At 39.4% G+C, this 12993-nt stretch overlaps 1 protein-coding gene across 1 annotated transcript in view; it reads left to right on the top strand.

The window, feature by feature from the left end:
- KCNK5 (potassium two pore domain channel subfamily K member 5) overlaps positions 1 to 11908 on the top strand; it is a gene marked incomplete at its 5' end in the record, with an annotated part of 32816 nt that extends 20908 nt beyond the window's left edge. The window contains 4 exons of the mRNA XM_082307314.1: positions 6906 to 7017; positions 8449 to 8615; positions 9766 to 9934; positions 10773 to 11908. Of these exons, the coding sequence (XP_082163440.1) occupies positions 6906 to 7017; positions 8449 to 8615; positions 9766 to 9934; positions 10773 to 11593 (1269 nt within the window). The 3' untranslated portion in view covers positions 11594 to 11908. The remainder of the gene's footprint in view (positions 1 to 6905; positions 7018 to 8448; positions 8616 to 9765; positions 9935 to 10772) is intronic.
- Positions 11909 to 12993: the final 1085 nt, after the last annotated feature.

Raw genomic sequence — 12993 nt, forward strand, 5'->3', positions numbered from 1 at the left:
TCCAAGAAGCGATGAGCTTTGATTTCTCTGTGCACAGACACAGAGTGTGTACCAGCCCTCCTAAAGATGACATTGGAATAGCTGCTCTTTTTGCTACCTTGATCAAATCATTTAACCTTATGTTTATTCTCTTATCTTTCTGCAGCTCTGCCATGTTGTGTCTCTGGCTACCAAAGTGAATATCAGGGCATAGCAAGATTTTCTTAGCAGTAAAGCAGCTGTCTTTGGAAGTGAAGGCTGGTGAAATATTTTAGTTTCAAGAATATATAGGTTAATATGAAAGTTTTGGAGAACTCGAACAGAAAACTTTAATAAATCATTACACGTACACACCTCATATAACTAGACATGAAAAGTAATTGAGGGAAAAAGTTTATTTGAGTTTTACTCATTGGTAAAACCATTAGTTGCATAGTTGGCTTCTCTCTCCCTTTTCTTACCGAAACCCCAAGCTGCCAAGATACTCTAGTGAGGAAAATATTTTCTCTGATGTGCAGTATCCTCTACTCAATCAGGACACATCGGGGCGGGTGGGGTGGGGAAGGAGTGTTGGGGGAAGGCAGTTGGCTTTAAATCTCTTTTTCTTTTCTTTTCTTCTCTCCTTCTCCAACTACAATAAATTATGCCATTTATTATTATATTAAATATATAATTGTTGCTTAAAAACTAATTCAATAGATGAGCTGTCAGCCAGGATTAATATAGTCCTAGTTTGACTGTGAATCTACTCCTTTTGATGTAGCTATAAAGTACTTACAAATTCAGACTGTGCCTGTGAAATAGCTTCTGCTGCTTTTAATATGGAAGCAGATGTCAAACTGCAATATGCCAACAGGGCAGGAAATTTCTGGCCATGGCGACTGTGTTGCTTGTCTGCATGATGAGTCTGAGGAAGTTGTTCTGTCAATCTAACTGTGACCACCCACAGACTCTTTTCCTTCGAAAGGGATACTGACTGAGAGGGTTTCTTTCCTCTTTATTTACATGTTACATGTAATCCCGAGACAATATTATCTAGGTCAGCAGAACTTTGTAATGTATATCTGACCTGGTAGCCTTGTGACTCAATTTTTTATTATTGAAAACATAAACATTAACAGTTAAATATGTTTTGATCTCATTTAAAAATCTGATTATTATAAATAGCTGACTGCTGCTGTAACTTTATAGCTGGAACCAGAAAACCCAGGTAACTGCAAAAACCATGGGGGACAAGTAGAATGGTGTACAATTTGCATGGCATGGATTTTTATTTTTTTGTTTTTAAAGTAATTTAGGAGTTACTTTAAGCTTTTTCTTGATTTTTTTTTTTTTTTTTTTTAAAAAAGCCATGAAAAATGTCCATGCAGCTTCTTGTACCACTTTACCTATTTGTTTTGCTCTGCTGCTGCTGGGTTTAGCTAAAATGAAAATCTGCTTAAAGATGAACAGCAGTATAGAGTTTTACCTGATATTATAAATTTAAACCTTATTACTGTGGACAATTTTATTATGATTGGCTAAATTGTCGTTATTGTATGTACCCATGATTAGATGACTACTCCACAGTTTTCTGGTTTCTTCAAGTTGTATAAAAGATTTGAATGTCAATGTGAAAAGATATTGCTGTTGAAGCTTTATTCCTTGTAGGAAGATCTCTCAAGTATTTCGTAGATTTGTAATTCTCAGTGGTTTTCTCTGCATTAAATGTTTACATCCTCGATTAAAAGAACTTGAGAAAGAAGCAAAATTACTGCATGTTCCTTCAGCCTCAGAAGTGCAGACAAAGCTCAGGAGTCCTGAAGGGATGCATCAGTTATTGCTTTAATGGACTCTGCTTTTGGATGCAGCAGCCAGCTGAGATTCCCCTTTATGCACATGGTAATGCTCTGAGAGTAGAATGAAAGCCACTGGTTCTGATTTCAGGCTTAATAGTTCAATTGCATCTCCTTTCTTATGGAGAAACACTTAGCAGCATTTGCAAAAGAGAATTGTTCATACCACTGGGAGAAGCTTAAAACTACCATTAGACTTACATGCCAGATCTCCAGGGAATGCTTTGAATAACATGGGACACTTTATCCTCTTCAAAAGAGACCTGGCACTGAGCAATATCTGTCTGTTCTTGTATGTAATAGGGTGCCTGTGGGGCAGGATCTGTTGCTCTAGTTTATATAGCCTGTTTATTGTCGTGTGTCTTTAGTCTGGCCTATCTGTCTATCTGGCCATAAATATCCCAGAAGTCCTTTTTCTTTTCTATTGCTCATTGTTATCAGACCCAGCTAATCCTTATTAAAGTGTTTAGGATTTCCCACCAAATATGAAATTATTCCTACTTGATATGCAAAACCTGTATCACAGCTTTCTTGCAATCCTTAACTCTTAGAATAACATCACTAATCATGTGTGGATCCATGCACCAATACATGCTGGGGGCTACCCAGCTGGAAAGCAGCTTTGCAGAAAAGGACCTGGAGGTCCTGGTGGACATCAAGTTGAACATGAGCCAACACGTGCCCTTGCAGGAAAGGTGGCTAAAGGTATCCTGGGATGCGTTAGGCAAAGCATTGCCAGCTGGTCGAGGGAGGTGATCCTTCCCCTCTGCTCTGTACTGGTGAGGCTACACCTGGAGTGCTGTGTCCAGGCTCCCCAATATGAGAGAGACATGGGGCATGCTGGAGAGAGTCCAGCAAAGAGTCACTAATATGATTTCCTATGAGGAAAGGCTGAGAGACCTGGGACTGTTCAGCCTGGAGAAGAGAAGGCTCAGGGGGATCTCATCAATGTACATAAGTACCTGAAGGGATGGCATAAAAGAATATTTTCTTCTTTTCCTAGAAAGAATATAAAGCCTTGTACACTTTTTCATGCTTACAGAGGCAGAAGGTGAGAGTTCTGTCCCATTTTTCCTTCTTCTGAAGGCCAAGAAGCCAAAGTAAAATGGCATATTCAGCATACTTAGTCTCCAGTGTGCTTGTTCCTCACATTACTTCTACAGGGACTAAATGTCATTCTGTTGTGAACCATTTTACTTTGCAGTGGTATTGATCAAATGTCAAACAATCCCTCCTGCTAATACACAGACAAGGACAGCTAAGATGGATCTACTGACTATTGCAAGCTTTTAAGCCGCCATAGAGACTTGCCCTAGCAAACCTTGACAGGCCAGTAGAAAAAAACCAATTTGAATAAATGCATTAGTATGTGGCTTCCCAGTTTGTGAAAACCTTGCTGCTGTTCTGGGCTTGCCCCCAACAGAAAATAGAGGATAAAAATAGAGGTACGAACATATCCATAATACCGATGTGGGTCAAGGCTTCTCCTTGCTATTTTCAAATTTGTTTTGAGAACTTTTCAGCCCTACTGTTAGTCATATAGGGGGCATGCAAGTGGCATGTGCCCAAAGCATCAGAGAGGAACTCCTCTCCTTTGCCCAAGATAGAGGAGATTTTAACAACTAGTTCTTGTGATATCTGGTAAATCTTGAGTTAACCAGGTCATCAGAGGGTTAACAAAAATGTCACCAAGCCCAGGAAACACAAGGCTGTATTGGAACAGTGCTGAGGTTTGTCTGTGGGGAAGTACCTGCAAATGGAGCAAATTGTCTGCTTGATTATGTTCAAATGGCATCCTGGTTTCTACTTGTGCTAATGTCATCGGAAGATGTGTTAGTTTTGTGTGTGTTTTAAATCTCCCTCTGCAATTGCACGTCTGTTTACTTTCAGCAAGAGCTCCAAGGACTCTAGATCTTAGTTTCCTTTTTCATTTGCCAAAGTGCAGAATTGGGGTGGTGGGGAGTGAGGGAGAAGAGGAGGTTTGGTTCCTGTGAGACAAAAGTCATTTTACTGAAAATGAAGTCCTGCCTTTATCAGTACAAACTGTCATGAGGTGGGGCTTAAGGGGATGTGTAAATTCTTAGTTAACTATTTTCAGCTTTTGAATTTGGGCATACTTGCAAAGGTATTTTCTGAATGACATCTTTCAAGATAGTAAGAACACTTGCACCATCTACCCTCTTCTTCCTCTCCCTCCTTGCCTCCTATTTTCCCATCCAAAGGCTTTTTAGAGCAAATTTTCTTTCGTTTAAGAAATCCAGCACAGGCAACATGGGGCATTCTGTATCCTAGCATATGAAAATAACGGCATCTCTGACATTGCCTAACAGATTTACCAAGCAAAAAAACCACATATTTGCTGTTCAGTTGTATAGTGTCCACTCACATTGTTTGTTGAAGCCAAAATATTTAATTATTTCAGTATGGGCAAGAGTTATGCAGCTTGGAAAACAACTATGTATTTCCCACTGCACCAAAGCTATCTAAGCATGTTTTGTGATCATCTTTGTTCCTGCAGCTGGGATGCAGCAATGCACATTCAGGCTTATTGCAGTCATAAAGTAACTTAAAAGACTAGATTATAGATCGTAGATAATTGCATGCTAGTAGCAGATAGCTGTGTGCAAATAGGGACAGGAAGAGAGTGGCAGCTTTGGCTGGAGAGTATCTGTGGTTCTCTATATAAAGTGTTTATATAACTCGGAGAGCTGGCCATCTCTCCCCCAAAATGTTAACTGCCTGGGTGTGAAGGGCAGCTGTGTGCTACTCAGTCCAGCAGCTTCTTCCTCTTGGGTCTGGGCCCCCTTCACACCTCCAGACCTCAAACGCTGGCAGATCTTAAAGTAACGGTACGTACTGGGAAACTGAGCTCATTAGCTCAGACTGAAGGTGGACTAATGCAATGAGATAATGGCCCAGTGACAATGGAAACAGATACTTCAGTGCGTCTCTATGAGATCAGTTGCTCTGTGAGGAAATAATTTAAAAAAATCCAACCGCACTTCTAGCGTGGAAAATGACTGGAGGACCGGTGTTTGATATAACATTTAGTGCAGCATTGCTGGGCAGTGGAAGAAGTCAAGGTATCTTTTCAGGGATAATAGACACAATCTGTGATCTATCAGGTACTTTGGATGTCCTTTGGGACTTCCTTTTAGGAAGTTCATCTGCAGACCATAGCAGAAATAAATCAGGTTACTTTGGTCTCTACTCAGATGAACTCTTGTGATCTATTGTAGCTGCTTCAAATATTTTTTTGGAAGGGGGTGGCATTGTGTCTTTACTTGCCTACTCTTGATCTGCCCATTTTAGGGCTACTTTTCATTTCAACATTACTTTCTTATGACAAATGACTGCCTTGGTGGGAAGTCTTTATCCTTTTCTATCCAGAGCCTGTAGGCTATGGAAAGACACTGCATACAGTTTTGCCCACACATTGAGTTTACCAGGAGAAAAATCTAGTTCTGTACCTTTATTCGCTTTCAATGCTTTTCCTTTTATCTTCTGTAATAGCTTGTGTGTTGAAAGTGCATTTTTAATTAAATTGTTTGCATCTTGTATATGCACAATACATTCACTTTGAGGGCATTTTTATTACAGTAGGAGGGTGGTGATATGTAATAAGTCTCAAGAATAATTAAAACTTGTATTAACTTGTGTATGTTTTCAGTAGCAATTGAACTTCGCGTTGAGTCTCTGCTGGGTCCAAGATCAGATCTTAATCAAGTAGGAAGGAAGGAAGGGGTGATGAGGGAAGGAAGAGTTGGTTGTAGGTACATCTGTAAGTTCTTACCAGTTTAAGATAAACCTCACCTGTCATGTTTATTTAAAAAAAAAAAAAAAAAAAAAAAGTATATTGCCTCCAATTTTAGGTATTTAGCTCAAGATATTTTTTGTGTTCAACACTTGTTGAGGGCGAAACACAGAAAGTGGTATAACGTTATGAATCGACTTTTGGAGATACCCTCACCTCTCCTGTATATGGATTTAGCCTCAAAGTTTTGTTCATGCAACCTTGGTTTACACTGAAGGGAAAAAAGCAGAGTAACCTGAGAAGGCTTTAACTGCGGCATGACGTGACAGAGCAAAGGTTTAAATAACTAGGGATTTCTAGGAGAGAATATGATAAATCACTTTTCTTTTTTACTTTGGGGAGGTAGAAATACATGTCAGAATTGGCAAGATGCATGATTTTGATCTGAAACTTTGACTTTCTGCACTAAATTGTCAGTTTTTTTTATCAATGTGTTTTCTACAGTCTAGTTCTGGAAAGGCAGGGGAGGCTGGGTCTTCCAAGTCCCTTCCTACCAAAGGTGAAGATGGTTAATAATTCTTGAGCACCTGAAGACCTGAACAGATGTTAAAAAAATGACCTGCTGAATCTGTGGAAATGCCAATAACTACACTTGCTTCCCTAAAACATTGTAAATGAGTGCTTCACATTCATCATGGCATACTAGATTCAAACATGGGATAAGAAAGGGGCCTGATTCAAGGACAATGATTAGAGTCCTGTTGCATGAAATACTTTGGAAAAGTGTTAATTTGTCTGTGCTGAAAAGTACAGTTTTACATTGGCTTGTAGGTGGTTTGACTTTGTCAGGGACAGCAGGTGAATTAACATTAATCGCACTAGCTTTGCCAAGGATTCTATGACGTCCTGCTCATACCCAAGTCAAGCTGAGGCATGTAACAGTGTTTTGAAATGGATAGTAGTTCTGAAGATGTCGCTAATATTAAACCAAGTTCAAGAACTGCACTGGAGGTTAAATGCTAGTTCAGTCTGGAGGAGTGTGTTTGGTCTCTGGAAGAGATCCATTTGGGTTAAACTGGTAAATCAAGTAAAAGCTTATCTAATTAAAACCTCCTATTTAAATGTCAGAGCACCTGCACTACTTTTTCTTCGGTGAAGCAAGTTTTTAATATTTCATAAAAATATTGTTAGCGAACATACTAGGCTAGCCTTCACAAAAAACTTGAATGATTATTTTGAAAGTATGAACAAAGGGGGAAAACCTGAGAGGGATAGACACTTTTCTTTTTCAGGCCGCCAGGATTTTCCAAGAATGACTGTAAACTGTTTTCTTACAGATTGTGTCAAATGCTGCTGGACAAGGGGTTGCCATAACTGGGAACAATACTTTCAACAACTGGAATTGGCCTAATGCTGTGATCTTTGCTGCTACTGTGATCACTACAATCGGTAAGTATGTATTATGTCAGCTTTCCTAACTGTAGTTTTCTGTATGCTCTAGTGTGTTTGTACTCTTCCATTTGTGTGTCGAGCTAGACACTGAGTAAAGTCCCAGTGGCTGGATTTGCCTACAGTACATGTTCACTCACAGGTTCATAGACTGAAAAAACCCAGTTTTTTGGCACACTCTCCATGGGTATACAGGAGAGAGCTGTGTGCCTTTCCAATAAGTAACGGATTCAAGGTGCTGTTGGGGATGACTGGTGTCATTCCAGGTCCATTCATTCGTGAACTTAAATTTCCAAATCATAAAATCCCAAAACAAAAGTTTTACAAAACATTCAATTGAACTAATACTTGAAGCATGTGCATATGAGGTTTTTGTATAGCTGTCTTGTTATTCACATGCATCCTCTAAAGCTACTGATTTATCAGTGTTCTTTGCTTGCAGAACAGTCTAGACTTTTTATCTGTCTCTTAAAGAAGGCAAAGTAGAACAAGTGTTGTCTTCTAAATCTCTCTACTGATTTGTGCTTGTAAAAACCCCCTGCATTGAAAGACTTCTTCCTCCTTTGATATACAGATTTTCAGAGCTAAACATGATCTGCCTTCTGCTTTTACAGAAAAATCGTTGTTACATGGTGTTGCTACACACTTGCTACACCTACAATGCAAAAAAAGGAATGCAAAATAACCAGAGAAGGCTAGAGGTATACAGAAATGGAAGTCTTACTGTTAAACCATATGCAGTACTGTGGTTTTCTTTATTATTTGAAACTCACAATAGCCACCTTATGACAAAAAGTTGAAGTCAGGAACACATCTAAATAAGAAACCTCTGGCAGAAGCTCAGAAAATAGGCTGCTGATTTTAGAGCCTGAGTTTGTAATGCTCTGTTGGGTTCTGTGACCAGCAAAGAACTAAATCCAGTTGAAATACCTTGCTATGTCACAACTCACCTTGCACTTAACTCGCAAACTCTTACCCTGGAAAGGTACCTGGTCACAAGTTAAATGTGTATAGTGGATCTCTCACATGGAAGCTAGCTTAAGGATGAATTTTGAGCTTTTATTCTGTAAAATTGATTCAATCAAGTTTTGAACAGTGTTGCTTAAGGTTGGGAAATCATATTAGAAGTTTTGAGATGAGCTTTATTTCATATTTATCACATCTTGTCAAGAAAAAGATGCACAAAATCTAGGAAGCACTTAAAATGCAGTAATCCTCTCAGCCTGCATTAACGGAATACACGTTTGCTAGAATTAGAAGGTACCCAGTTTCAGAAGATGAGCAGCTAGGGTAGACTAAAGCTCTTTCAGACAGTGAATTAAGGAGTGTCTGATACAGCAGAAGCCCACGCAATGTTTTTTTGTGCATAGGTAGAATTGCCTTGAATTCTCTGCAACAAGAACAGACCGTGCATGTACTTATCTCTTTTAGGTTACGGAAACGTTTCTCCAAAGACACCCTCTGGGCGTCTCTTCTGCATATTTTATGGGCTCTTTGGAGTTCCTCTCTGCTTGACATGGATCAGTGCTCTGGGGAAGTTCTTTGGAGGACGTGCCAAGAGGCTGGGCCAGTTTCTGACGAAAAGAGGAGTAAGCCTGGTAAGGCCCTCTCTTGTTTACCCTCATGCTGTGTATTTTTGATGCATGAATTAAGCTTACACTTCTTAACTTACCCGCTAATCTTGGTAGTAAATGAACACTTGCACAAATATGAATTTTCCCAAATGGTGTTGCATAGAAATAACTGAAAGGGGGATTGGGTCCGGTATGTTATTTCTGCAAGATGTTTTAGCAAAATGAGATCTTGTAGAAACCTTTGGTACTAAATATAGATCTTGCAGCTTCTGTGGAGGCATGTATCTCCTTACATTAGAAACCTGTAGGACAAATGTAGGCAAGACTCCATTTCACAGACATTCCATGCAAGCTCCTCTGGCATGGAAACAAGCTGTCCTGCTTTGTTCCCACCTGCTTCTATGCTAGCATGAGTATTTCCTGCTATGCAGTGAACCAACTGGAAAATAATGTTTTGTTCTGAGTCACTGGCTTGTGGGTTTTTTGTTTGTGGCTTTTTGTTGGTTTTTTTGGTGGTGGTTTGTTTGGGTTTTTGGGGGGATTTTTTTCTCCAAGTGAGTTCTATCTCAGTTCTAACTCTGCACAGAGATGGGAGGCAATGGAGGGCTATAGTGCCTGGAGGACAGTGGGACTGGTTTAGGTCCTGGTTTCAGAAACAGAGCAAGAAATTTCTTGGTTCAGCACCTGAGAAGAAAGTACAGAAAATGATGGTGAAATGCATGTGTGTGTGCAGCTTTGTGCAGAGGTTACATGAATGGCAAAGGGTAGGGGGCATAAATAGGAAAGAAGCATCTTGAACACTTCTGATGCTCTATACTCAAATGAATAAAAGGTAAATCAGAGGTTCTGACTGCTTATTAGACTAGAGTGCTATGTCTGTATCCCATGCCTATTTATAAAATATCAGGAACTCTTTAAACTTTTCAAGAGTGTGAAAGAAAACTATGAGGAAATAATCCTGTTTGAGCAAGTAGTTGTAAGAATAGCGAGTTCTGCATAAAGGAAAAAAAAATAGTTGTGTGTTTACTTCAGTCAGTGACTTTTATTTATGGCTGATAAATTGTTAGCACAAAACTCTGAAATGTCTGATACTGTCAGATGATGCTTGGTGCCATGGCAGGGAAAAAATTTGGAGATCTCTCCCTGACGTTTTTTTTTTCTTCTTTCTTTACAGAGGAAAGCACAAATTACATGCACAGCTATTTTCATTGTTTGGGGTGTCTTGGTCCATCTGGTTATTCCTCCCTTTGTCTTCATGGTGACTGAAGGATGGGATTACATTGAAGGCCTCTATTTCTCATTCATCACTATCACCACCATAGGATTTGGAGATTTTGTTGCTGGTCAGTAATTGTATCTTATGTAATATTTCACTACATGTATAGTGTGCCAGTTCTTTTTCCAAACTCTTAATTTGAAAAGGTGATTTCTAAGCTTTTCCAAAACATTTTGCTGAATAGAAGGTTCAGTTAAAGCTGGGTACTGATCCAATGGAGTAGATCTGGCTCTTCAATCTTGCTTTAGGTACCTAAGGCCTTTATTAGACTAAGTCTGGAGCCAAGTTCTGGAGTTTGTAACTCTTTCAGGTCCTCCAGGTCCCTATTTTGGGTGAGGACCTATCCTATCCGCCATGATAGTTAGGCACCTTTGAATGGGATCCAGTATACGGAGCAGAGCGTCTAAGTACTGGGCAATGCTCTCTGTGCAGCTGTCTAGAACTAGTCAATAGGAAATGCTGAGCATACTGGTGTCTCCTTTTAAATCCTGTCTTTCTCTAAAATCCACTGCCTTGTTCAGGGCTTTGGAGATGGTCCTTGTAAGTAGAATTCTGAATCCTTTTCTCAAGGAAGGTACCTATATCCGTACCTCAGTGGCAGGGAGAAGGCTTATAGTTTTCAAAGAGGAAAAAAGTTCACTTTTATAGCTTACAAGGAGAGAATAAATATGCTTCCATTTTATGTTGTAGTCCAGTGGTCAGAATACATGCAGCCAAGAAGTACAAGACCTGGGATCAACTTTTTCTGTCAGAAGGGTTTCAGATACCCACTTACCACCTCCCGGAGCAGTGTTCAAACAACTCTCTGTTAGTGTGGAAGGGAGTAGTTGTCAGGGTCATAACTTCAAAGGTTTATCAGCTGTGAGTCCTCTTTCAGTAATATTCTTGTTTTTAATTCTTTGTAGGTGTAAATCCAGATGCAAACTATCATGCCCTTTACAGATATTTTGTGGAGTTATGGATCTATCTGGGACTAGCTTGGCTTTCACTCTTTGTTAACTGGAAGGTCAGTATGTTTGTGGAAGTCCACAAAGCAATCAAGAAACGGAGGAAAAAAAGAAAAGAGTCATTTGACAACCATCCTCGGTCTAAAAAACCCCTTCAAATGGGTACCTCAAAGGATGTCAATATCTTCAGCTTCCTTTCAAAGAAAGAAGAGACCTACAATGATCTTATTAAGCAAATTGGGAAAAAGGCCCTGAAGACAAACAATGAGAAAATTATTAAAATAGAAAATACCAAACAAAATATGCAGAATGCCAGTATAGATGTCCAGGTGACTTACACAAAGACAGAGTCTTTTGAGTACGATGAGGCTTCCCTGGACATTCAAAATGGTCATGTACTGAGACCCCTGCATGATAAACGTATTGGAGACAGCCCTCTAGAAGGAACCATGTTTGTAAACCAGCTAGACAGGATTAGTGAAGAAGAAGGCGAAGTGTGGGATTCCAGAGACTATCGACCCTTAATATTTGAGAATGCCAATATAACATTTGTAAATGAAGATGATGATGAAGAGGAAGATATCTCAGATGATGAGGAAACGTCAAAATCCTCCATGGATGATAATCTCGCAGAGGAATCTGAAACTGCAAAAAAACTGGTAAAATTCCCATCCTCTGATGAATCTACTTTTACCAATAACGAGCTAGAACTTTCTGTGCCTTATGAACAGCTGATGAATGAATATAATACAGTAAGCAATGTGAAGGCTGCAACGTGAAGCATGTTTGACAATGGTTTTCTGAAAATGGTCAGTGCATATTGAACAAATTAACAGAGCAAGGAGAAAAGCATGTTTTTGCAGCTTCTCCTGTCTCTTTGAAAACAAAAGCAAGTCCCAAACTAATAAACTCCAGTGTCCTTTTCCCATCCTAAGTTGGTTTCTGAGCCCATCAGCTTTGCTTATCTGAAAAACTTGTAAAATAACAGTTGAATTTGGAGTCCTGCTCCTTCCTGGGATTTTATGGTTCTTGAACAAAGTAGAAAAGAAGAGACTAGTTAATACACTGGACCTGCTCTGCGTTTATGCATTTCATTGAGGAATTAGTTTGGGAGTGTAACTATACTGTTGCAAAGAGACTGTTTTGGGCATCAAATGTGTTCGGTTACTCCATTAGCCTTTCACCTCTGAAAATCTAGATTTGAATCCTGCTTTGATCACAAATGAAAGCAAGGGGTTTGCTTTTTTTTTTTTTTTTTAAGTTGTTACCACAAAAAATTGGTGCAACCACGAGTTGTTCTTAATGAGAAACTTTAGATGGAATAATGGGACACAGATCTGAGCTGAGGTGCGCTGGCAGACTGAGGAGGAAGCATCTGAAACATCTGTCTAGAATATGTCAGTGCTTGTCAAATTATAGTGAATTGTAATTTTATAAATAAAATATTAAAATTAAAAATTCCAAAGGAACAGATTGAGAAGGAGCCCTCTAACAAGGAAGAATCATCTGGGATGAAACTCACCAATTGCGCTGCTAAACTGCACATCAGCCCCAGAACTGCTGAAGAGTAAAGTGACTGGAAGACCTATTGATCAAAGCATGTATGAGCACAAGCAGGATGCAATGAACTTTTTTATTGTTGAAAGTGTCCTTCCACTGTCCATTTCCTAGAGGAAATACTTGAATGAACCTTATACAGTATCTGTGTACAGGTGAAGTTTTATTGACAGTGTTCTTCTGAGGAAAACATCACCTTGGGAGGCACAGATATTCTCCAAATGCCCTAAAGCCTGTCAGAAGGGACCTGTAGCACTGCTGCTGATCTGTGCAGTGTGTTAGTCAGTATTGTTATTTGATGTTCCTCCCTGCCTTGGTACTTCAGACTAGACTTGAATGAGAGATGATTTTTGAAACAGTTGATTACACTTTGCTTATTTGTTTTGTTTTAAAGTATGACCTATGTGCATATACAATGGTTATTCTATCCCACTTTCAAGAAGGCTGGGCGATGTCAAATCTTGGGCAAACTGAGATGTGATCAAGTGACTTAAGTCCATAAGGCGCTTTTTAAAAGGAACTTTGGCTCTAAGCTCCTGAAAGTATTATCTTTTGGCTTGGAGATGGGCTTCTTGTTGAGAAGGAAGTATGTCTCTTCATAACTTTTATGCCCAAATTGTTT

The sequence above is a fragment of the Platalea leucorodia genome (genome assembly GCF_965183815.1).
Source record: "Platalea leucorodia genome assembly, chromosome: 3".
Lineage (NCBI taxonomy): Eukaryota > Metazoa > Chordata > Aves > Pelecaniformes > Threskiornithidae > Platalea > Platalea leucorodia.